Raw genomic sequence first — 26,488 nt, forward strand, 5'->3', positions numbered from 1 at the left:
GAGACTTGTTGAATGGCTTTGACCAAATGCCGATAATGATATGGACAAGGAAATCCAAGGTGTGGTGGTTTCAGATGGAGATGAGAAACTTGTTGGGAACTGGGGTAAAGGTGACTCTTGCTATATTTTAGCAGACTGTCAGCATTTTGTCCTTAAGCTAGAGATTTGTGGAACTTTGAACTTGAGGGAGATGATTTAGGGTATCTGGTGGAAGAAATTTCTAAGCAGCAAAGTATTCAAAAGGTATGTGGGTGTTATTAAAAGCATTCAGTTTTAAAAGGGAAACAGAGCATAAAAGTTCAGAAAATTTGCAGCCTCCAAAGCCAAAGAAAAACCCATTTTCTGAGGAGAAAATCAAGCCAGCTGCAGAAATTTGTATAAGTAACAAGCAGCCCAGTGTTAATTTCCAAGACAATGAGGAAAATGTCAGAGGTCTTCACAGCAGTCCCTCCCATCACAGGCCTGGAGGCCTAGGAGGGAAAAATAGTTTCATGGGCCAGGCTTAGGGCTCCCCTGCTATGTGCATCCTAGGGACTTGGTGCTTCAGAGGGCGCAAGCCCCAAGCCTTGGCAGCTTCCATGTAGTGTTGAGCCTGCAGATGCACAGAAGTCAAGAATGTGCACCTGCAGGAGGTTTGGGAACCTCCACATAGATTTCACAGGATGTATGGAAACACCTAAATGTCCAGGCAGAAGTTAGTTGCAGGGGTGGGGCTCTTATATAGAACCTCTGCTAGGGCAGTGCAGAAGGGAAATGTGGGGTTGAAGCCTTACACAGAGTCCTCATTGGGACACTGCCTAGTGGAGCTGGGAGAAGAGGGCCACCATCCTCCAAATCCCAGAATGGTATATTCACTGACAACCTGCACTGTGCACCTGGAAAAACCTCAGACACTCAACACCAGCATGTGAAAGCAGCTAGGAGGGAGCCCATACCCTGCAAAGCCACAAGGGCGTAGCTTCCCAAGACCATGGAAACCTACTATTTGCATCAGTGTGACCTGGATGTGAGACATGTAATCAAAAGAGATCATTTTGGAGCTTTTAAGATTTGACTGTCTTACTGGATTTCAGACTTGCATGGGGCCTGTAGCCCCTTCAATTTGGCCAATTTGGCCCATTTGGAAAGGGTGTATTTACCCAATGCCTGTATCCCCATTATATCTAGGAAGTAACTAACTTGCTTTTGATTTTACAGGCTCATAGGCGGAAGGGACTTGCCTTGTTTCAGATGAGGCTTTGGACTGTAGACTTCTGAGTTAATGCTGAAATGAGTTGAGACTTTGGGGGAATGTTGGAAAGGCATGATTGGTTTTCAAATGTGAGGACATGAGATCTAGGAGGGGCCGGGGCAGAATGATATGGTTTGGCTGTGTCTCCACCCAAATCTCATCTGGAATTATAGCTCCCATAATTCTTACATGTTGTGGAAGGGAATCAGTGGGAGATAATTGAATCATGGGGGTGGTTTTATAACCATCAGATCTTTCACAGTGGTTCCCTCATTCTCTCTTGCCGCCACCATGTATGAAGCACATTTCACCTTCCACCATGATTATGAGGCATCCCCAGCCATGTGGAACTATGAGTCCATTAAACCTCTTTTTCTTTATATATTGCCCCGTCTTGGGTATGTCTTTATCAGCAACATGAAAACAAACTAATACACCATTAAATGGCTTCTAACAGTTGAAAACGTAACACTAATGCTCAGGTATGAAGAAGTAAAGCACTTAAGCCTAATGGCACCTCAAAAACTGGAAAAAAATAAGAGATTTTTGAAAAGGGAAAACAAATATAATCAAGCAGAAGCTCAATTTAGGATTCTCTATAAGTAGCATCAAGAAACAAAATGTTGATCAATGTGGGGATCGGGGGAAAGAAAATTTTTTAAAAAGAAACAGTGATTAATTTAGATAATTTAAGAAACTTTAAAATATTAAAAAGTTAACAGGCCTTGTAAATCCTTAAACTAGCTGAACTAAATTAGTATACTATATAAATGATTTAAAGCTAAGTATTTTGCAGAAACGCCAATGGTAAGATGTTAAAAATGTGTACACTTTCTACTGTATGTTTTCTTTTTTTTTTGAGACGGAGTCTCGCTCTGTCGCCCAGGCTGGAGTGCAGTGGCACGATCTCAGCTCACTGCAACCTCCGCCCCTCTAGGTTTTTAAGCAATTCTCTGCCTCAACCTCCAGAGAAGCTGGGATTACAGGCGCGTGCCACCACACCCAGCTAATTTTTTTGTATTTTTAGTAGAGACGGGGTTTCACCATCTTGGCCAAGATGGTCTTCAACTCCTGACCTCAAGTGATTCGCCTGCCTCAGCCTCCCAAAGTGCTGGGATTACAGGCGTTGAGCCACCGTGTCTGGCTTACTCTATGTTTTCATATAAATTACCCTATAATACTCCTACCCAATAGCATTCTTTTAGAAATGAAAAAATTCTGCATTTCTGGTTAACTATGTACTTCTCTATGCTATTGCCCCTGGTAACCTCTTCTTAAGTGTACTACTGCCTGTGACACAGTATTTATTTTTCTTTTATACTTTATCTTTTTCTGATCTAGCACAAATCTTTTATATTCTTCAGGAAAAATGCTAAGCTTTGCAAAGAACAAGTCATTCTTTGGAAACTACCAAAATAATTATTTTAAGCAAATAGCATCAATAGATGCTCAAATTAAAAGATGAAAGTTTGATGTGCACTAATGAAGAAAAAACTAATAATTAGCATGTAGCTTCTTGATTAGTCAGCATCCCAAAATGGGTATTTTTTTAATCATCCCAATAATCAAATAATATATATTTATAGGCAAATTATGTAGACTTACACGAACATAACTATCTCATCTGTGAAATGAGGCTATTATTGACTAATATTAATAGATACATAGATTAATTTCATGAGATCAAGTGTTCTACGCTGTTTAATATAGTACCTGGTAGAGTAAGTGCTTAATAAATAAATAGTGAGGATCATGAAGAGTATATTCAAAATCCAAATAAGAGAGATTCTGCTTTAGGTTGGCACTGCTATTGTTCTGTATCTATGTAGAGTAGTTTTAAAAAATCATCTTAATTCTGAAAGTAGTTCACTCCATCCTCATATGTACCAAAAGGACCCATCATTACAAGTAGACAGATAAAACTTTCTATACCACTGAATGATTTTATACATAAAACACAGAAAAACAATCACATCTTTGACATAAGAAATCACCAAAGGAATAACAAAGACATTTTGAAATAAAAATGAAAGTTTTTAAACTTACTGACTGACTAAATCACATCCCATCTTAGAACCATCATCTGCTTCCTCTTCCATATCAGAATCCATTCCATTGTCACCTTATAAATGAAAAGAACTATTGAAAGCACACTTATAAAAACATTAAAATGATGCAATCATTACATTAAAAAGCATAATCTTTAAAAGTTATGCAGATTAAAGAACTTTATACTGGGTCAAAATTTAAATTTTTAATTGCTTGTATTTAAAATAATTTTTTCAATGCCTTAGGTATTTCTCATTGACTTCTTTTTTGTTTTGTTTTTTAAGACGGAGTCTCGCACTGTCACCAGGGCTGGTGTGCAGTAGCGTGACCTCGGCTCACTGCAACCTCCACCTCCTGGGTTCAAGCAATTCTCCTGCCTCAGCCTCCCGAGTAGCTGGGACTACAGGCGTCCACCACCACGCCCGGCTAATTTTTATATTTTTAGTAGAGACGGGGTTTCACTATGTTGGCCAGGCTGGTCTCAAACTCCTGACCTTGTGATCCGCCCGCCTCAGCCTCCCAAAGTGCTGGGATTACAGGCGTGAGCCATCACGCCCGGCCTCATTGCCTTCTTTTTATCTATTATATAAATGTATACAGACAAGAAAATGTGTATATACACTTACACACTACATACATAAGTATATATCTATTTCCAGAGTTACAAAATGCCATCAATTTTACATTTAAAAATGAAGCAATCTCTGGAAACTAAAAGGCTCCAATTTTTGTTTCTTCTTCTGTCATGTTAAAGCTAAAATCCTTGCAAAGTTCCAAAACGAAAAAAATACATGCCTGAAAATCCAAAATTCTAGAGTTGTGAGTATCACAAAGAGTAGTGATACTACAGGCAGACAAACAAATATTGGTAAATTGCATGGAAGTATTCTAACTCTACATCTGGGTCTTATTAGAGAGTAAACAGATTGCAATAGGTAACTAAACACTATAAAAAATCTAAAGCAGAAAATTAAAAAGATTTTAAGGGAAATTCTTTGCCTTTCCAATAATTTTTTTACAGATTTTTGGTAAACTTTTTAAATTTCATTTTATTATACTCTTAGCTATATACACTTGATTTGGAAAAATGATATATTGTCTATTCTTGAAATGCTTTTCTGATATGTAAACTATATTTTTTAGTACAAATAGAAGTAAAAACACTCTTTAATGATACCCAATAATGAAATTAAATATCCAGGTAGGAGAAAGAATACCTCAGGATTTATGCTGAATATAGTATTAATTAATAAGTTGCTAGAATGTAAAAATATGTATTCTTACCCTCAAGAATCTTCAAAATTTTTTTTTCAGACAGGAGCTCTAACTGTTCCTGGCATAGTTTTTTAATTTCTTCTATTGAACAGTTCTAAAGGAAATGACATTTTAAAAAAATGCATTTATGTAACACAGCCCCAATGTAAACTGGAAAATTTCAATCATAAAAATTGAAGTTAGCAAAATCTTACAATAAAATAAATTAAAGCCTCAAGTAGATTCACATCTTCTCCTGGGATGAAATCTGAAAAACTGCCAGTTAATATGTGAACACTGTAGATTTGATGGGAATGCATAAAGCTGTATTTATTATCAAAGAACAAAGTAAAGAGTGAGACAGTTTCCCAGCTATTCTTAAGCAATCTATTTATGTTAAGTAATTATTCTAAAGGTTTAAAATATTAAAGTCTTGTATCTTTAGATATATGATCTTGGGCTTAACTTGAGAGTCCAAGGTCAATTTCTACAACTGTATAAAACTAGAACAACAAATATTTCCCTAAATAATTTTCAAAAATAATCAAATAAAAATACTTGTGAATCTAATGAAATATAAACTATTATTAACCATTACTGTTTGTTGTTACACAGCAGCATATTGTGACATTATTTCTTAAAGCGCCAGAAACATTGTATGTCCAATTTAGTTACTACCATTCCCTGCATTTAACAGAATTAGCTCCACAGGGTCAACAAATTTCTTGCCTAAACATTTTATCTTGGCAAATTTTTAGATATACAAGGCTGTTTATGGTTCTTTATTTTACAAAGTCTTTTCAAGTAGCTTGTTTTAGATGCAAACATCCAATTAAAACTGCATTAAGGCCAGGCACGGTGGCTCACACTTGTAATCCCAACACTTTGGGAGGCCAAGGTGGGTGGATCACGAGGTCAGGAGTTCGAGACCAACTTGGCCAACATGGTGAAACCCTGTTTCCATTAAAAATCCAAAAATTAGCTGGGCTTGGTGGTGCGTGCCTGTAATCCCAGCTACTCAGGAGGCTGAGGCAAGAGAATTGCTTGAACCCGGGAGGCAGAGATTGCAGTGGGCCGAGATCACGCCACTGCAGTCCAGCCTGGGCAACAGAGCAAGACTCTGTCTCAAAAAAAACAAACAAAAAAACGCAGTAAGTAAAACAAACAATTGCAACAAAGAACGTTGTATCTCTACGTATGTATCTAGTGTGATGTGTAATGAAGTACCTTTAACACATCAGGAAGCATCTTCTGTAACTTCTTCTCTCCTATAATACAGAAGCACTGCTGAAGCATTTCTTTTTTGTCTGATATATAGAAACTAACTGGTTTCAATGACACAGTCAGGTCCAGTCCACCTTCTTCAAGGTCACTGTGCTCTGCCAAGAATAATTCTTTTTCCAAAGCGGGCAAAATATATTTGGTTTCCTAAAGTTAAAAGAATAAAGAACCATTAAACAATACTATTTAAAATATAAAGAATATGTACATGACATCATACATTTTCATTTAATAAATTCTTCTTCATCAAAAATTCCCAAATTCTTTGCACATTTATCTAAAACCACAGGAGAGAATATTTGTTTAATATTCTTTGATTTTCCTCTCCATACTGCAATTAACTCAAGGAGTAGCTATAAAGGGAAGAGATACTTAGGATACACAAACAAAAGTATACTAAATATTGAATAATTTCTTAAAGTTTTAGACTTTTGAAGAATTAGGATTTTCCCCTAAAAGGCCATTCACCCAAAAGCTCTATGTATGCATAATCATTGTACTTAAATTCATATAAACAAATTGAAGTAAAAATGTCACAAATCACAAATATGCAGAAAAGTAACATACTTACCAGGAGCTATCATCATTTTTAAAACTTACATAACCATAATCAAAGTAACCAAGTAATTTCAGTAATTTAAGATATTTCTGTCCATTTTACTTTCTGTCTCCCTACTCTATCCAGTCTCTCCAAATCCACTGCCGTAGTTCTGTTCCAAACTACCACAATGTTTTGCCTAGGTTACACCAATAGCCGTTGAATGGGACTCCCTGCATCTAATATGAGGTCTCTTTGTTTTGGACACTGTTAGCAGAATGGATTTTATAAAATGTATATGTACTCATCCTTCTTGTTTCAAACCCTTCAATGAATTCCCATTGCTCTTAAGGTAATATGGCCTACCTGGCCTTCATGCTCATTCTTTGTGTTTAGGACACAATCTTCTTTGAATTACTCGACTGTAACCTATTCTCCTTCCTTCAGCTCATACAGGCAGGGCTTTGGCATACCATTTTCCTATGACAGTCTTTCCTCCTTCCTTTCTCTATCACACTATATTCACAAGATTAACAAATTCAGATACTTCGGACAATTCAACAGTCACTTCCTCTGGAAAATCTTCCCTGACCACAGAGGTCAGATAATTGTTTACAAAGCAGTTTTAAAATAGGTCAATTTTAAAGAACACTATGAAAATTAGACTGAAAAAGTAAAAGAATCAGCACTTGTTCTAACAGCTTACAATGAAATAATGTAGAGAAACTGGAATCCTCATACACTGTTAGCAGGAATATAAAATTGAGCAGCTACTTTGGAAGCTAATTTGGCAGTACCTCAAAAAGTTACCATACGACCCAGCATTTTCATTCCTAGATATATACCCAAGAGAAAAGTAATGATATGTCTACACAAAAACTTTTACTTGTTCTTAACAGCATGACTCATAATAGCCAAAAAGCAGAAACAACAGAAATGTCCATCAAGTGATAAATGGAAAAATGACATGTTGCATAGCGGTACCTACACATATGTGGTACATATGTACAGCTATACAAAAACAAAACAAAATGTGATATAGCAGCCATAAAAAGGCATGAATCTCTGTGATACAAAGGAATGAACCCTATGTGCTACAACATGGATGAATCTTGAAAACATTATGCTAAAAGATGCCAGACACAAAACACCACATATTATATAAGCTAAAAGTTACACATAAGGTTGCTTTCTGGAGTGATGAAAATATTTTAAAACTGACTAGGCAGGGCACGGTGGCTCACGCCTGTAATCCCAGCACTTTGGGAGGCCGAAGCGGGCAGATCACGAGGTCAGGAGATCTAGACCATCCCAGCTAACACGGTGAAACCCCGTCTCCACTAAAAATACAAAAACATTAGCTGGACTGGTGGCGGGCGCCTGTAGTCCCAGCTACTCAGGAGGCTGAGGCAGGAGAATGGCGTGAACCCGGGAGGCGGTGCTTACAGTGAGCCGAGATAGCACCACTGCACTCCAGCCTGGGCAGCAGAGCGAGACTCTGTCTCAAAAAATAAATAAATAAATAAAAATAAAAATAAAATAAATAAAAAATAAGTAACTCAATACACAACAGATATAATGGCACTCTCTAAAGTTTGAAATGTTATCTACAAGCCTAATATGCAATGACCTTTTCTTCACAAATACACTAATTTTTCATTAGAAGATGGGTTTAGTTCTGCATGCAAATGTTTTCAATATTCAACTGACCAATGTTGTTGGTCTCCCCATCACAACGGAGTGTTAGAACTAGGGAAACTGGCCATGCGCGGTGGCTCATGCCTGTAATCCCAGCACTCTGGGAGGCTGAGACAGGTGGATCACCTGAGGTCAGGAGTTCGAGACCAGCCTGGCCAACATGGTGAAACCCCACCTCTGTTAAAAATACAAAAATTAGCTGGCCATGGTGGTGGGCACCTGTAATCCCAGCTACTCAGGAGGCTGAGCCAGGAGAATTACCTGAACCCAGGAGGTGGAGGTTGCAGTGGGCTGAGATGGTGCCACTCACTGCACTCCAGCCTGGGCGACACAGTGAGACTCCATCTCAAAAAAAAAAAAAAAAGGAAACTATTTAAAATAAGAATGGTGATACCCAACACTGAATCTAGAAGGGGTGGGAAAACTGAATAGATCCATATTAAACAATTTTTTTAAAGAGTGTTTTAAAAAATCACCCTAAAAAACTCCACTAGACCCAGATACTTCTGACAAATATTTGAGAAGAAAATATAAACCATTCTGGAACACAACAAAAACACACAAAGCTTCCTAATTCAATCCATTACAAAAATAAAAACTACAGACTGATCTAATTTAGAAACACATATATAAAAGCAAAAACACTGATTTCCAGCCAAGTACAACAAACCAAACAGAACTTGTCCCAAGACTCCAAAGACTGTTCAACATCAACTAACTTATCAATAAATTACATTATCTGATTAAAGGAGAAAAAGTACGTGATCATCTCAACAGAATGCCAGAAAACCACCTGATAAAATCTCTACATAAAGAGAAACTGTACTCTACCAAAGAGAAAAATGAGCAGAGGATATGTACAGAAAATTACATGAGAAGGAATCAAATGGCAAATAAAAATATCAAAATGTTCAATCTCACTAATCAGGAAAATAAAAACTAAAACAAACACAATATTAATCTGACCCATGTACAGAAAATTACATGAGAAGGAATCAAATGGCAAATAAAAATATTAAAATGTTCAATCTCACTAATCAGGAAAATAAAAATTAAAACAAACACAATATTAATTTGACCCATTAGTCCGGCGATTTTTTAAAAAAATGGTTATCAAAAGCTAGTTAAGAATTTCAGAAATAGGTATTCTTACATCTGTACTGTTTGCACTATAAATCTGTAAAGTCTCATTTGGAAAGCATTTGGTGGCATTCACCAAGTTTTTAATAGCACAAACTTTGACCCAGGAATTTCAGTGCTGACACTCTCTCCCAACATAACTCTTGTAGAAGATATATACATAAAGGTGTTCGTATTGTAGTCACAATACAAAAAAACCTGCAAATTTAAATATCAAAAAAATAATAAAATACCAGGCAGTCACTAAAAATAACAAACCACGTATATAAAGAAGCCCATCACAACAATGCAGGTACTCAACAGCGGGAATAACACAATACTGCTTAAATGTAGCAACTTAAATACACATATCTGACCAGGAGTGATTAAAAGAGGCCGCGTATCAAAATATTAATGGAGGGGCAAGAAGGACTTAACGCTTTTCCTTTATTTTCCTCATTGAATGAATTTCAACTACATATTCATTCGTTTTGAAACAAATTATGAACTTTTTTTTAAACGGCGTTCCCTTGGTAGATTGGCGGCGTATAAAGAACATGGCTTTTGTAGTCAAGACATTTGGATTCAAACCTAGGAGCTATTAACAAACTCTGTGACCGTGGGTAAAGTTTCTTAACTTCTTTGGGCCTCAATTTTCTCATCAGTAATGTGGGGTTAACCACATCTACGAAAAGATGAAGACGAAGGGAGAACTGTTTGGCTTGCAAGGGAAATGAAGGCTAGCTTCCAACTCATATTCTTCTGGGAGACTGAAACCACAGGAGTGGAAGGAGCCAAGAGTATTAAAAAAAAAAAAAAAAAAAAAAGATGATCAGGAAATCCAGAAACTTGACGTTCAAGATTCAAGACACGGATGGGAGTGTGGGGCTCACCAGGACTTAGGTAGGAACATGAACCTCAAGCACGGACGACCTTGGGTCGCGCTAGCAGTGAGCTCCAGCCGGCGCCCCATCCCTCTGGTAGCCCGACTTCTTCCGAAAAAGCAGCAGCTCCGGGAAGCGGCCAGAGGGGCGCGCACGCACCTGCTGCAAGGAGCCCGAGACGCTGGAAGAGTCGGTACTCCTCCGCTTCCGGCGCTCACTACGCTCCACGCTGCTCCCGCCCCAGCAGCTGCCGCCGCTCCCACCGCCGGTGACACTTCCACTAAAGCTGGCGTTCCCACAGCAGCTGACGCTCCCGCAGCCCCCGACGCTCCCGCAGCCGCTAGTGCTTCCACTGCCGCCGCTGGCCAAGGCGGGTACGATGTCCGAGGCCGCGAGCGCCGCAGCCGCCTCTTGACTGCTACGTTTGCGCCGTTTCTCCCGGGAGGACTTTTTCCCCGTCATGATCCCTCTGCTGCAACCATCGGAGGAAAGTCTGCTGTCTCTGGTGCTACCGAAACCCGACTCCCGCGGCAGTGGGCGGCAGGCACTGCCGTCGCAGGTTATGCGTCACTTCCGTCCGTGACAGAACGTGGTGAAGCGTTATGGGCCAGGGTGGCGGGGGAGTTGCTAGAACCGGTTGCGCTTCCTCCTCCGGTCGTTGAGGTCGGTTGGAGTATGTAGTGGGTAGCCTGTCTAGTCAGTTTGTTTTGTTTTGTTTTGTTTTTATACCTCTACAAAGCATAGAAGGTGGAACTTACTTCCTTTTAACTTCGAAACTTTTTAGTGTTAGTGTTTGTCAATTTACAGTAAGGTTGAAGTATAGTTGCTGATTCTCCATTTCCGTTTACCTCCAAATCTTAAGATATTAACGCTGTAACAATAAAGAGAACCTAGGGAAAAGTTGTTGCATGTCTTTTTCGTCATTACCTGGGCAAATTATGTATTTCTTGCGTAGAATCTAACATGGACAAGAGCTTGAGTTCATTTTTGAAAATTGAAAATGGGTCAAAGCTTTATGAAGTTTTATGGGTGGATGTAATCTAAACAGAAGGGAGATTTTAAGGAAAGGGAGCTAGAACATTTAAAAAGTGAACCAAGGTCTTTGCCGTTTCAGCAGGGGCCTTTAGCCACTGAGGGAAAAACGTAGAGCCTGGGGCAAAACTATCTGGGTGGTAGTAATTCTGTGCCTTTCCCTGGGGTAAGAAGCAATTAAAGAAGCTTCCCTTCCCTTTGTCTCCTATTTGTCTCAGTCATTCAGCAACTACTTAAGTGCCTAAAACAAACCAGCCTAGGGTTAATAACTAGGGATACTTCCAGCCCTAGGAAAACTCTTTCCCCAGGCCCCACTCTTAAATTGGCCTTCTAAGGTAAATGCTGGGACTGTGCCCAATGTGTTCCCAAGGGTTCCATTAAGTATCACACTAAGAGTCATACCTGAAAGGATTGAGAGTGTTGTGTTCACAGATGGGAAAAATACATAAAATTAATAACATGTTACACTTATAAACCTGTTATGAATTGTGTCCCTGAAACCATCCTCATAATTTTAATAAAACTAAATTGCCAGAAATTTTTTTTTTTTTTTGAGACTGAGTTTCACTCTTGTTGCCCAGGCTGGAGTACAATGCATGATCCCGGCTCACAGCAACCTCCTCCTCCCGTGTTCAAGCGATTCTCCTGCCTCAGCCTCCTGAGTAGCTGGGACTACAGGCATGCGCCACACGCCGGGCTAATTTTGTATTTTTTGTAGAGACAGGGTTTCTTCATGTTGGTCAGGCGGGTCTCGAACTCCCGACCTCAGGTGATCCACCCTCCTCAGCCTCCCAAAGTGCTGGGATTACAGGTGTGAGCAACCATGCCCTGCTAAATTGTGAAATTTTTAACAAAAGATAAGTTTTGAGTAGAAGCATAGCTAAACATTAACCAACTTTTCCTATAGCCCACTTCCTTATAGCTGCTTATTGCTTTATAGATAATATCTTTGACTCGGTTAAGAAATCTCAAGTTTCCCATTTTGAGATATTTCCCAGATTCTGTACTCCAATGGTGTTATAGGAGTTAAGAAATTATTTTAGATAGAGAGGAAAAGCAGTCTTTGGGAAGCTTTTTTCCTTTTAAAGCAGCTCCAGAAATGTTCCTTGTCTAGCAAGAAAGCTGGGCTGGCAAGCTTTGATATGCAAATGCAGGCCATTAGAAACTTGGTTTACTCAATATGGCGATTCCCCTCTTTTTCTTGTCCCCACATGTGCCTAGCAATATGACCATACCCACATGTGTAGAACATCATGGCATCCTGCATTTGCATATTAAAAGACTAGGTGGGAGGGCCACTTTTTTTGCAGGCTATGTGAATGACATACCTGGTCAAACCAATTCCCTGGGTCATATGCAAATTTGTCACGACTTCCTCCAGCCTCATAATTGGCTGTTGTCTGCTGCACCCGGGATTCCCTCTTTTGGCTTGGAGCCCTCTTCCCTCTGGCTGTGTATGAGGGAGCCTCTTATTTCTTGCATATTAAATTCTCCATTCCTTAAAACCACTCCACTTTTGTCTGTATCATTTTATTTAAACCAGCATGAGACAAAGGACTCCTCCAGTCATTGGAACCGTATCAGTGGGGTCACTGATGCTACTCCATCTGAAGACCCCTTCTAAGAAACGAACTCAGCACAAGAATACACTTTCTACCTCCTTATGATTACATCCCCCATGCCCTAACCAATCAGCAACCCCTAGCTCCTCAGCCACCTACCCACCAAAATTTCCTTAAAAACCCCTGTCCAAAACTTACTGGGGAGGTGATTTGAGGTTCCCTCCCATCTTCTCCCTTGGCTGCCATACCATTATTAAACTATTTCTCTGCTGCAACTCCTGCTGTTTTCATGTATTGGTCTGGCACCATGTAGTGGTTAATAGAACCTGATGGTCCTATAACATCACCCACAAAATTCATGTTGAATCCCTAAACCCTAACCTCAATGTGACTGAATTTGGAGATAGGGCCATTAAGGAGGTAATTAAGGTTAAATGAGGTCAAAAGGGTGGATCCCTAATCTAACTGGTATCCTTATTAAAAGAAGAGCCTGGGCCAGTGACGGTGGCTCACACCTGTAATCCCAGCACTTTGGGAGGCTGAGGCGGGCAGATCACAAGGGAGATGGAGACCATCCTGGCCAACACGGTGAAACCCCATCTCTACTAAAAATACAAAGCTAGCCTGGTGTGGTGGCGGGTGCCTGTATCCCAGCTACTTGGGAGGCTGAAGCAGGAGAATGGCGTGAACCCGGGAGGCAGAACTTGCAGTGAACCGAGATCGCACCACTGCACTCCAGCCTGGGTGACAGAGTGAGACTCCATCTCAAAAAAGAAAAAAAAAAAGAGCCTGGTACAGTGGTGCATGCCTGCAGTGCAAGCTACTCAGGAGGCAAACTGGGGAGGATTGCTTGAGGCCAGAAATTTTGGGCTGTGGTGTGCTGTACTGATCAGGTGTCTGCACTTAGTTCAGCATCAATATGGTGACCTTCTGGGAGTGGAAGCCACCAGGTTGCCTAAGTAGGGTGAACTGGGCCAGGCCCAAAATGGAACAGGTAAAAACTCCCATGCTAGGCTAGGCATGGTGGCTCACACCTGTAATTCTAGCACTTTGGGAGGCCGAGGCAGGCAGATCCCCTGAGGTCAAGAGTTCGAGACCAGCCTGGCCAACATGGTGAAACCCCATCTCTACTAAAAATACAAAAATTAGCCAGAAATTGCTTGAACTCTGGAGGTGGAGCTTGCAGTGAGCCGAGATGGTGCCACTGCACTCCAGCCTGAGCAAGAGAGCAAGACTCCATCTCAAAAAACAAAACAAAACCTCCCATGCTGATTAGTAATGAGGTCACAGCTGTGAATAGCCACTGTACTCCACCCTGAACAACATCGCAAGACCACACCTCTAAAGAAAAGAACAGACTGCCCTGTCTTCTCACCACGCACAGAGGAAAGGCCATGTGAAGACACAGTGAGAAAGTAGCCATCTACAAGCCGGGAAGAGAAGCCTCACCAGAAACCAACCTTGATGACATGTGGATCTTGGACCTTTAGCCTCCAGAACTGAGAAAATGAATTTCTGTTTAAGCCACCCAGTTGGTGGCACTTTGTTATGGCAGCTTGAGCTAGCTAATACAGACCTAAAATGTTATGTGTAGCCTGGATAGAGCTAGTTCTTTATTAATTTCTGGCTGCAAATTGCTCTCTTAAAAAATTAATTGAGAAGCTTCTGGGTTTCCACTTTGTTCTACAGCTACCTGACAGACGGTGTTCATATTTCTTCAGGTGGACCAAGAAGGCAAGGCACTCCTCACCAGATTGCTGTACAGTATTTATGAACTTGGCAGATGAATCACAGTCTTTGTCCTCTCACACACTTGTTCTAGGACACAAAGGCATTGTTCTACCACTGGTGATAGAGAAGGGGAGAAAATAGACAAAATGCATGCCTTCATAAGCATATTTTTAGTGAGGGAAAACAATAAGAAAATACACAATAGGAAGTGCTTCTGTCCTCACTCACTATGGCACTCTGCATTCTTCTTACCGTTTTTCTTCAGCACCCTTAAACACTACCACACATATATTTATCTGTCTCCTTCCACTTGAATGTAAGCTCCTTGAAAGCAAGGACTTTGTTTTATTTGCTGCTGCTGTTTTTTTTTTTTGTTTGTTTGTTTGTTTGTTTTGAGACAGAATCTTGCCCTGTCGCTTAGGCTGGAGTGCAATGGTGCGACCTCGGCTCACTGCAGCCTCCGGTTCAAGTGATTCTCCTGCCCCAGCCTCCTGAGTAGCTGGGATTACAAGCACCTACCACCACGCCCAGCTAATTTTTGTAGTTTTAGTAGAGATGGGGTTTCACCATGTTGGCCAAGCTGTTCTAGAACTCCTGACATTGTGATCTGCCCGCCTCAGCCTCCCAAAGTGCTAGGATTACAGGCGTGAGTCACTGCGCCTGGCCTTATTTGCTGCTTTATTCCGAATATCCCACTGTCCTTATTAAAAATTTGGCAAAGGCTGGACACAGTGGCCCAATCTGTAATACCAGCACTTTAGGAGGCTGAGTTGGGTGGATTCCTTGAACCCAGGAGTTCAAGAACAGCCTGAGCAACATGGCAAAACACCATCTCTACAAAAAAATACAAAAAAAAAAAAAAAAAAAAAAAAAAAAGCCAGGCGTGGTGGCACATGCCTGTAGTCCCAGCTATTCAGGAGGCTGAGGTGGAAGGATTACCTGAGGCCTGGGGAGACTGAGGCTGTTGTGAGCTGTGAATGCGCCACTGCACTCCAGTATGGGGGACAGAATGAGTAAAATTAATGGCTAGAAACTAGTCTTTTAATAAATGAGGTCGGGAGGAGGTTTGCAGTGCTCTTACATTGCATGGCAGCGAGATATAGCTGTAGGGACTTAGCTGCTACTGAGAAGTTGACAGTCAAGTGGGCTTTGGAACCACAGGTACAAACTGCTTTCTACATGGGGTTCTGCTGAGTGGAATACAGGGGAAGGACTCTTGATTTATGCTAGGAACATGCCATAGAGACATCACAAGCCTGACTTAAATGGTTGAATGTTGATTCAAGCAGCAGAGAGAGAGAGAGAGAAAAAAGGAAAATGTAGTTGAATATTGACAGCTTCATATGGTTCAACTTAATATGCTTAAGAGGCTCAGCACTAAACATTGCTATGGATTTAAAGCTCTGCAAACAAATGCAGACTGCTTTTCTGCCTAGAACAAGTATATATGGGAGGGTGGACAGAGATTGGTTCTTACACACCAATTTCAGCAATGCATTGAGCATTGATCACAATGATTGCCAGTGATAGGCATGCATTAATGCCGGGGTCGATCAGTTCTTCTCTGGGATTTTACAAAGAGATATTAGGTGAGAAATTTGCTCTTTCACACTAAGTCATCATTTAACTTCATTAGTCTACTGTAAGGAAACTGTCTCCTAGCTGCTTGTTGTCGTGTTCTCTGTCTTGTGACAATTCTAAGAAAATGAGGCCAACAAAAGCACTTGCGGAAATAAGTAAAAAAAATCCTGATACTATTATTTTCCATCAGTGAGCCAATGTAATTCTTTTTTTCCCCCCATTAAGCTGATCTGAGTTGATTTTTTTGTTGTTGTTTTTGTTTTTTGAGACAGCCTCGCTCTGTTACCCAGGCTGGAGTGCAATGTCGCGATCTCGACTCACTGCCACCTCTGCCTCCTGGGTTCAAGCGATTCTCCTGTCTCAGCCTCCTGAGTAGCTGGGACTACAGGCATGCACCACTATGCCTGGCTAATTTAGAGGGTTTCACCGTATCAGTCAGGCTGGTCTTGAACTCCTGACCTCAAATGATCCCCCACCTCGGCCTCCCAAATTGCTGGGATTACAGGCATGAGCCACAGCGCTCTGCCTGATCTGAGTTGATTTCTGTTGCTTGCAACCTGAAGTCCTAATTAATAGTACATGTAAGACCTTCCATGATCTGACAGCATTTTTCTCTTCAGCCTTTCCTAGAAATATAGTCTTCAGGCCTGTTCAACAACCCCACATATACTTACTGCATCTAAGATTCATTTTAAGTATAACTTATTTGAAACATTTCCACATCACTTCCATTCTCAATCCTCCTAAAATTAACCACTTCTTTTTGTAACCCACTGTTTTCCCTAGTGTCCAGAACTCTTTACTGCAGGCACTTGCTCAGTATCTTCTCCAGTATACTGTTAGTTCCCAGGAACTATGCATATACATTTTTTTTTTGTAGTCTCAACACCTAATACATTGCCTGGAACAAGCTAGGGATGCAAATATTTGTCAAAATTCTAAACTGATAATTTCAGGACCCACACAGAGCTTCTTTTTCTGTCACAGTTGTAGCAAATTGCATTAATGACCCCAGTTCTTCACCTCTCCCTATATCCACAGCTTGCAATGTAATTTGGCAGTGCTCTTCTGCTACAGCCAAAAGACATAATTCCCTACCCTTCTGCTCAGCCATCTAACTTACTTTGGCCAAATGGATGTTAGCAGATGTGCAACAAGTGGGAGTCTCAAAAAAGCTTGTGCAATTAGGATGACTGACTTGTGCTTCCACCATCATCATGAAAATTATATACCCAAAGTGGCCCACTGGTCCCAGAAGATGAGAAACAAGTAGAGCACAGCTGCCTCAACTAAGCTACCCAGATAAGCCCAGCCTGAAGGTGAGTCCTCAGAAACCTGTAGAAGCATGAATGAGCCCAGCCAGGATCATACTACCCGAAGCTTGAAACTCCTGACCTAAATAAAAACTATGATTTTTGTTGTTGTTTGTTGCACACTATTACTGTGGCTATAGTTAACCAATATGCACTCTGTCTAAAAGAGACCCTTTCCCTGTATTTCTCTGTTAGCAGTAAGAAGTCTTCAAAACTGGTTTGATATTGTCACTATTCAATACACAGAAGTCTTACAAGAAATCTTGAGACCACTGCTAGGGTTGTAGTATGCATATATGTGATTTTTACAGTCCAGCAGAAACACTTTCTTGCTGGGTCCTGGGGCATTATAGGAAGTTTAAAAGAAGTGTAAGGATTTTGAGTTCTAAACAACTTTATAAATATCCTTCAGGATTACCCCCCACCCCATGGGCATTTTTTCCCCAGTAGAAATAAAACCTAATTACTTTCCCCCCCTTTTGTTTGTTTTTGTAAAGGCAATTATTATTAAAGAACATGGTAGCCTTGTAGTGTCTTTAGAAGAAATGCTTGCTAAACATTTATGTGGCCATCATTTTGCTAGGCTTTTACATGAATCTTCAATTATTCATCTGTCATATGAAGTCCCACTGTACAGATGACTAAACTGGGGCTAAGGTTAAGCAACTTGCCTTAATTCATTACTAAGTGGTGGAAATGCTATTGGAATGTATGACTTCTGAACGCCAAAGTCAGTGCTCCTTCACTATTTTATACTGCACCTTTGATTGTTATTACTACTGAAAATTTTAAATAATATAGAAATACGTGAACATTTATTGAATGTATTAGTTCCTTTGAGGACACAGGAATGAAAAAAATGTCATTTAATGGCTTAAAATCACTTTCTTTTGATCCATGTCATGCTTATATGGCACTAGTAGCCACTGTAGTTGCTATTCTGATAAAGTGACTACTACAAATTGATATTTTTCTTCATATTGATATCCAGTTTTGGCAACATGATTGATTAAATACTGCTATCTTCTCCACTGTTTAGTTACTACTGACTTATACAAATTTGACTTCTTTCAGTTTCTTCACCTGTGTAATACCTACCTCATAATGAGGATAAACTATGCATATACAACTAGAAAAGAATAAGTGATTAATGCAGGCTGTCTAGTTGTTTTTTGCATTGTTATTTGGTTTAAATCAAGTTGCAAACTGTTGTGGTAAATGTTGCTATATACCTTGAAATGTGATGATCACAGCCATTTGAACATTTTATTTTTCTGAGTTATCACATGTCCAGGAATTCCAAGGTCAGGTTTTAAGCCCCAACATCTCATTTTAGGCCTAGGACCAATATCAGACTATCTACTTTACAAAAGGGCTTTAGGCAACTTTCTCCTGTTTACAGCTTCCATTACCCACCTTATTCTAAAGACTTTTACCCCTTAAGGAAGCTCAAATATGATATAATCAAGTCAAAATAACAAGTACATATCACCTGTAAAGTATTGCTACAAACAGTTTAATCTCAATGGAAACGAGCTTTCAATTTATAGGAAATAGGTGTTGCAGGCAGACTCCAAGATAGCCCCCAGTGATCCCTCCCCTACTGGTATTCACTGCCTTGCATAATCCATTCCCCTTGATTAACTTCCAACCAATACAATACCTTGATGTTGAGATGTCACTTCTGTGATTAGATTATAAAGATTCCAACTTTGGTCCTGCCAACAGACCCCCCCCCTTGTTGGCTTTGATGAAGCAACTTGCCACATTGGGGAGGCCCATATAGCAAAAATCAGAGAGGGCAGTCTCTGGCCAACAGCTACCTAGGAATTGAGGTCCTCAGTCCAACCCCAAAAGAACTAAACACCAACGATGTGAACTTGAAAATGAAACCTTCCTCAGCAGAGCCTTTTGATGAGACACCAGCCTTGGCTGATACTTTACAGCCTCAAGAGGATCCACCTAAGCTGTGTTAGGATTCCTGAACCACAGGACATTCGAGTTAATGTGTGCTATTTTAACCCACTAAGTTTTGGGGTAATTTATTAAGCAGCAACAGATAACCAATATCAAAGTCTTGTAGAAAAATATTTTATATACACAAAATGTGAGGTGCTTCACACGCTGGAGTGCCCTAAACATTTCAAAAAGTCAATGATAGTTTTAAAATATGAAAGACTATTCTAGATTAAGAAGTCAAAGAAGCATATAACTAAATATTAATAGATAAATACACAAACCTTGATTATTTAGATCTTTTTAAAGTAGAAGTTATAAAAGGCATCTTAGAGCAATGAAGAAATTTGAAATATGGACTAATTAGATATTATGAAATTACTAATTTCCTTAAGTGTGATATTATCGGTGACAAATTATGTTCTTAAGAGTGCCCTCATTCTCATAAGATGCATAATGAGGCCGGGCGCAGTGGCTCAAGCCTGTAATCCCAGCACTTTGGGAGGCCGAGACGGGCGGATCACGAGGTCAGGAGATCGAGACCATCCTAGCTAACACGGTGAAACCCCGTCTCTACTAAAAATACAAAAAAACTAGCCGGGCGAGGTGGCAGGCGCCTGTAGTCCCAGCTACTCGGGAGGCTGAGGCAGGAGAATGGCGTAAACCCGGGAGGCGGAGCTTGCAGTGAGCTGAGATCTGGCCACTGCACTCCAGTCCGGGCGACAGAGCGAGACTCCGCCTCAAAAAAAAAAAAAAAAAAAAAAAAAAAGATGCATAATGAAGTATCCAGTTGATAAGCATTTAAGTAATTTCAAAAGAAAGTATAAACTATGGAGATAAAGCAAATCTGGCAAAATGTTAATAACTGTGGAATCTAGTTAACAAGTCCATGAATGTTCACTGTACTTTTCTTTCAATTTTTTGGTTTGTTTTGAGACAAAGTCTTGCTCTGTCAACACCCAGGCTGCAGTGCAGTGGCACTATCATGGCTCACTGCAACCCTGACCTCCCAGGCTCAAGTGATCCTCCCACCTCAGCCTTCTGAGTAGCTGGGATTACAGACACACAATATCATGTCTGGCTAATTTTTAATTTTTTTGTAGAGATGCGATCTCTCTCTGTTGCCCAGGCTGGTCTTGAACTCTGGGTTCCAACGATGCTTCCACTTCGGCCTCCCAAAATGCTGGGATTACAAGTGTGAGCCACTGCACCCAGCCTCTTTACATTTTTATGTATGAATATTTTTATTAAAAAATTGAAGGAAAACTCATGAAAAAATGCTATTAAAGTCTTCAAAACTGTATTTATAATCACAACTATATTGCATATAATTTCTACAGAAAATAATGCATTACCGATTAGAATAGTTTTTTAAAAAAATAGATTGAATAACACTTTAAAAGTCTGGAATTTATCTAAGACTTTCAGGAAGGATGATACATCACAAATGGTCTTTTACACATTTTATCATTTCCTCATAAAATAACCATAACATACAAAGTGATAACTGCTAAGGAACCTACCTCCCACTCTTATCCTCAGAATTATCTCTGTAAAGAATCCATTTTTACCTATGCTTCTTCCATCACTTAAGAACATTATGAGGTAGATAATAAATTTCATTGCATTGCTATTTAGTTATAAATTCAGCTAGTCATATAAATAGTAACATACTCATCTAAAGGAACCTAATGCCAGAAAGAAGATAATAGTTATGAAATGGAGACAATAATAACTTAACTCTTTTGTAGGCAGTGGGGTTTCAAATGCAATATGAAGTACATTAATTCCAAGAGTTGTACCACTAGAGGTGAGATGGCAATGTAAACAGTCTAAAAAATGTTACACTATCTTGATCTACCGATTCCATGTATAAAATGTTCCTAGGGAACTAGTAAGACTCTTGTGAGATTTGTCATATCTTTGCTTGATAGCTGAAAATTGGAAACAGTGCCAGTTAGTAAGAAATGGGTATTATCCATATGATAGAATATTGTATTTATTAATGTGGAGCTCTTTGTACCAAATATAAGTTTAAAAATCAGGTTATCAGAGTATGTATGATACAATGTTTTTTTAATAAAATAAAACACATTTACATACATAGTCACTATGCCACAAGATGTTACGAATAGTTTTCTCTAGATAGTGGCCTTACAGGCAATTTTTATTTGGGGTGTGTGTGTATATGTTTTACTCAGTAAATGTTTATTACTTTTGTATTCAGAAAAAACATTAAGAGAATCATAGGAAAGTTTAACTAAAAAAGAAAATCTTTAAAATATCATATTATTTAACATATCCTTCAAGTGAGATTGCTTCCTTTTGCTAAGCTATATTTTGTAATCTCCACAAAAAACATTAAATAGTAAAATAAAAGTTGATATAAAAAAACTTGCACAGTAATAGGAAGCAGTGTTTACATTTTGCCACTCCTTACATTTTGAAAAGGGAACTCATATTCTTAACCAAGACTATTTCTTATCATTATTCAAAAGTACCTACCTTTCCTAAATATTGCAAATAAATTATTTGTACTTATTAACTGAATGCTAGACTGGACTTACTAACAAGAAAGCAGTGTATTGTAAAGGAACCGGTCAGACTTGGGTTAAATTCCTAATTTTGCCACTTAACTTTGACATAACCACCTAAACCCAATCAACAAAAAGAAAAGTATAGGTTATGTAATTGAGCCAGTGAACAGAATATTTAAAGTCCAGGTACACACCAGGAAGTTGCAATTTAATACTCAGCAAAGTACATATCCCCTTCTATTTACATTTTACTCATTTCCTTTTGATATTCCAGAAGTTTTTACTTAGATTATTCTAGACAATTAGAACCTTTTCTTGCCCATTTGGGGAAGAATTATTCTTCTAAGGCTGTAATTTGGCATTAAGCCAGGAAATTCATGGTTCTTTATACCATGAATATTGAGAATGTTGCTCACTATATTTGGCAATGTCTTCTTTATGAAAAGATCTTTCCCACTTTTGAAAATAGAATAGTTATGCCTCTCTCAAGAAACTGGGTTACCACAGACACAATAAATTGTGTAATTAATGTGATGGTTTCTTCTTTGTGTTAATTGCTAGGATGTTCACACATATCTGTGACCTCCTCTCTAGGTATAGCATGGCATGTACTTTGAGTAGTTAACTCCCATTTTTTTTTTCTCTCTTACATGATTCATCCTATTATGTCTACTTCTGAAAGCAGAGATAATACTGGCCCTCATTTAAAAGGGTTTTAAGGATTAAATATCAGTGTGTCTACTATACTGCCTGGACAACACAGAGGGCTCAAAAATAGTAATTTCACATGACAGGTTCTAGACTTTCAAATAACACAGTTTGATGTACTCTTGCTTATGTCATCACTTGATAAAATTCAACATGTTCCAAACTCCCTTTGAAATAATAGAAAATGACAAAAATAAACAGTCAAATATCAGGACTAGAATGAAAAATGAAATTACCTCATACAGTGAAGGGCAAAAGAAACTGGATCTAAGTCTGGAGTTAAATTGAGACCTCGTCTGTCTGAACTGATACATGACTAATATAGTTTACCAACTGGCTTTTTCTTCATCTAAAAATAAGCCATTTAACAAATATATTTTAGGATTTATAACTGACAAATCAAGAAATTATCTTATATTGTTTTAATATATGAATAATTTATAAATTATTTTATAAATTTAATATAATTAAAAAAATTTTTAAATAGTTACCCTAAAACAAGACCTTGAAATGTATCAGTGGTGTTTGAAGAATCTAGCAATGAAGACAGAGAAGTTAAATAAAAGATAATTGACAACAATGAACAGTTTGGTGTACATAAGTAATAAAAGCAAATTATATGAGTAACAGCCCTTATCTTCTCCTTAGTGGCTAAGGTAAGGGGAAGATGTCATTGTCATTGTGTTGTTACTGATTATAGCTCTTTTTAAATTTGTTTTCATACTCTTGAAAACCTACCCAAATTACACAGGAAAATCTCACAGGTCAGCAGTGCAAAAATTTTATTTCTTTGTTTCCCCTCCCCTCCACTTCACAAGATGTAAAATTTTACTTAATCCACAGTATTCTCTTTTTTAATCATCTGTTATCAGTCATGTCAAATGTGAGGAAAAAAACACTAATCAATTAAAAATATCCGTCCCCCTTCCCCACTGCTACAGCAAATTTAGGATAAATCTACAGCATTCACTTACTTTAGCTGGTTCTGATACTGAGGAATACTTTTTTATTTGAGAATCAACACCTAAAGACTTGGCTAATTGTACAGCATTTGAATCATCACTGATAAGTGTTCCAAGAGCCACAAGAAGTCTAAAAGTGGCTTCTAAGTCTTGTACTACTTCCAAGATTGTGCTAATTAGTGACAAACATTGAGCTTTCCCTTCAATGTTATGGTCTTTATGAAAACAAACAGAATAGTTCAGGGCCAATGTAGCCAGAGCAATGTGAATGTTCTTATTGCTCCCTGATTTCAGTTCTATTGCATGGGACATCAGTGATTCCCTCTGGGACATCATAAGTTTTTGTCCTGCCTGGCCAACAAAACAATTGCAAAAAGTCCTGAGAGCAAGCAGCTGGTTTGCTGGCTTTCCTTTAGGGTTCAGAAGATTGATAAGATGACTGCTGAACTGAGTCCCTTCCTTTTCATTGCAGAAGTTCTCATTCACACTGGGGTGTTTAATTGACAACCGAAGAATGTCAAGTGCAGGAAAGACAATATCTATTAAAAAAAAAAAGTCATGAATGCTTATGAAAATAAAGAAAATTTCTTTTGACTATCAACTTTTAAGGATTTTATTTTCCCACTACAAAATTAACCATTTTAGAAAATGTGAAAAATCATGTGTCGGCTTTTAAAAAATGCGTATATTTCTGAAACTTTTGTTAATTTTTCATAATTTTATATAAACTAGATTAATTACTGCAAGATCATATTCACTTTAAAATAAAGTAACTCTCTCACGTTATCAAATAGCCTACACACTGTGAGTATTCAAAAATGAATGGAAAGAATGGGGTTCAGACCTTGCTTTTAAAACTTCTGAAGACCGAACAATTAAACAGGGGAAATCCTTTTTTTTTTTTGAGATAGAGTTTCACTCTTGTTGCCCAGGCTGGATTGCAATGGCGTGATCTTGGCTTGCTGCAACCTCCACCTCCCGGGTTCAAGCAATTCTCCTGTCTCAGCCTCCCAAGTAGCTGGGATTACAGGTGCATGTCGCCACATCCGGCTAATTTTTGTATTTTTAGTAGAGACGAGGTTTCATCATATTGGTCAGGTTGGTCTCAAACTCCTGACCTCAGGTAATCCACCCACCTTGGCCTCCCAAAGTGCTGGGATTACAGGCATGGGCCACCGAGCCCAGTCAGAAAGTTCTTAAGAATTCCAGTTAACAAGTGATAGGATGCTTATAGGTTGGTGGGAGCTTTATAATCAAGGACTTGGGTAGATGCCATCTGAATGAATGCACAAAGTAATCTTAGCATCACCAAAGGTGAGAAAATCCAACATTATGTGCTCCATAATATAAAAGTAGTATGCATCATTTATAAAGAATTTTACCTAAAAAAAACTCCTACTGAACCAGAATCTAATTTTGCCACTAGCAATAAATACAGAGATGGAGGAACACATCAGCAAAATCCATATTATGGGATTTTATTGAAAAAAAAAAAAAAAAGGCTTTTTCTCCAATAAATCAATGGCATGAAAACAAACAAACAAACAAACAAAACAAAAAATGGGCAAGGACTCTTTGGGAATCAAAGAAGACTTAACTGACATAATTGGAAAAAAAAAAAAAACTTATAATGCATGTTTGTAGCCTAGGGTTAACAGGTCACTAAGAGTATCTTGGATGCCTGGCAGGGAATCCACAAATGCTCTGAAACAGTAAACAAACTGGTGCATATATGGGGATCATTGTATTACCTTCAGATTCTCATAAGGCCCGTAATGAAAATAAGATTATCAATTCCAGTAGTGTAGTGAACGCTTTTCGTGAAGATTTTCCATAGTGAACTAGAACTACCCAAGTTAACTTTTATTTAATCTACAAATACCAGTAATATTGATAGAAATGAAGATAAAACTTCTTGCTTTCTGGTTATATTTTTGAAGAGTGTTTATTTACCTTCAGGCCAGTTAATAGCTTTCCACAAAATCTGAAGTTGCTGGACTGTGGGTTTTTCTGAAGAACTGTTACATATTAGAGACAGTATCTTCTCAAGTAGTATCAAGTCATCCTCAGTTAACTTCTTCTCTTCAGGTGCAGTTCCATTAAGTTCCTTCAGTTTACCTAAAACCCAAAACCAAACTTTCAAAATTTCGTAACTGTAATTGGCCAGATAATACATAAATGCCAAGACTTTCAATAAAAGTACTCTAGTGTACACCATGGGGATTTAAGATGTTTCTCAGCAATTATCACAATTATCAAAAACCATAAAGTAAGGATAAGGCTTGTGAGCTTTGTCTTTTTTTCTTTTCCTTTGAGATGGAGTGTTGCTCAGTTACCCAGGCTGGAGTGCAGTGGTGTGATCTCGGCTCACTGCAAGCTCCACCTCCCGGGTTCAAGCAATTCTCCTGCCTCAGTTTCCCAAGTAGCTGGGATTACAGGCGCCTGCCACCATGCCCAGCTAATTTTTTGTGTTTTTAGTGGAGACAGGGTTTCACCGTGTTAGCCAGGATGGTCTCGATCTCCTGACCTCATGATCCACCCTCCTCAGACTCCCCAAGTGCTGGGATTACAGCCGTGAGCCATCACACCCAGCCCTATTTTTTTTGTTGTTGTTTTTTTGAGACAGAATCTCACTCTGTTGCCCAGGCTGGAGTGCAGTGGCTTGATCTTGGCTCACTGCAACCTCTGCCATCGAGATTCAAGCAACCCTCCTGCTCCCGCCTCCCAAGTAGCTGGGACTACCAGCATGCACCACCACACCAGCTAATTTTTGCATTCTTAGTAGAGATGGGGTTTCACCATGTTGGCCAGGCAGACCAACATGGTGACCAACTCCTGACCTCAAGTGACCCGCCTGCCCTGAACTCCCAAACTGCTGGGATTACAGGCACGAGCCACCACGTCCAGCCTCCATTTTGAATGACTTTCAAAGAAATATGTGTAATATATATTCAAGTATAAATCAATAACCTAGTTTCTCCATGAGAAAATTTATAACAACTTTTTAGCCAATTTATGTCAACTTCTACAGTTGTCAATGAAATAGTCAAAA

General features: G+C 39.1%; 2 protein-coding genes across 5 annotated transcripts in view; both read right to left on the reverse strand.

Moving 5' to 3' along the window:
• The window catches only part of CAAP1 (caspase activity and apoptosis inhibitor 1), a 53,203-nt gene extending 42,252 nt beyond the window's left edge, over positions 1–10,951 (reverse strand). The window contains exons 1-4 of one of the 2 annotated variants that reach the window (XM_010384465.2): positions 10,214–10,951; positions 5,762–5,962; positions 4,565–4,649; positions 3,278–3,353 (exon numbers count right to left, since the gene is read on the reverse strand). In XM_010384465.2, coding sequence (XP_010382767.1) covers positions 3,278–3,353; positions 4,565–4,649; positions 5,762–5,962; positions 10,214–10,516 — 665 coding nt within the window. In that variant the 5' untranslated portion in view covers positions 10,517–10,951. Of the gene's footprint in view, positions 1–3,277; positions 3,354–4,564; positions 4,650–5,761; positions 5,963–10,063 lie in introns of both variants that reach the window. The other variant, XM_010384467.2, reaches the window with a different exon arrangement.
• A 10,337-nt stretch (positions 10,952–21,288) lies between these two features.
• Positions 21,289–26,488, reverse strand: part of PLAA (phospholipase A2 activating protein) — a 43,188-nt gene continuing 37,988 nt past the window's right edge. For 2 of the 3 annotated variants that reach the window (XM_010384462.2, XM_010384463.2), the window contains exons 13-14: positions 25,390–25,554; positions 23,240–23,975 (exon numbers count right to left, since the gene is read on the reverse strand). In XM_010384462.2, coding sequence (XP_010382764.1) covers positions 23,410–23,975; positions 25,390–25,554 — 731 coding nt within the window. In that variant the 3' untranslated portion in view covers positions 23,240–23,409. Of the gene's footprint in view, positions 23,976–25,389; positions 25,555–26,488 lie in introns of all 3 variants that reach the window. The other variant, XM_030919539.1, reaches the window with a different exon arrangement.

Source organism: Rhinopithecus roxellana, chromosome 16 (assembly GCF_007565055.1).
Source record: "Rhinopithecus roxellana isolate Shanxi Qingling chromosome 16, ASM756505v1, whole genome shotgun sequence".
Taxonomy (NCBI): domain Eukaryota; kingdom Metazoa; phylum Chordata; class Mammalia; order Primates; family Cercopithecidae; genus Rhinopithecus; species Rhinopithecus roxellana.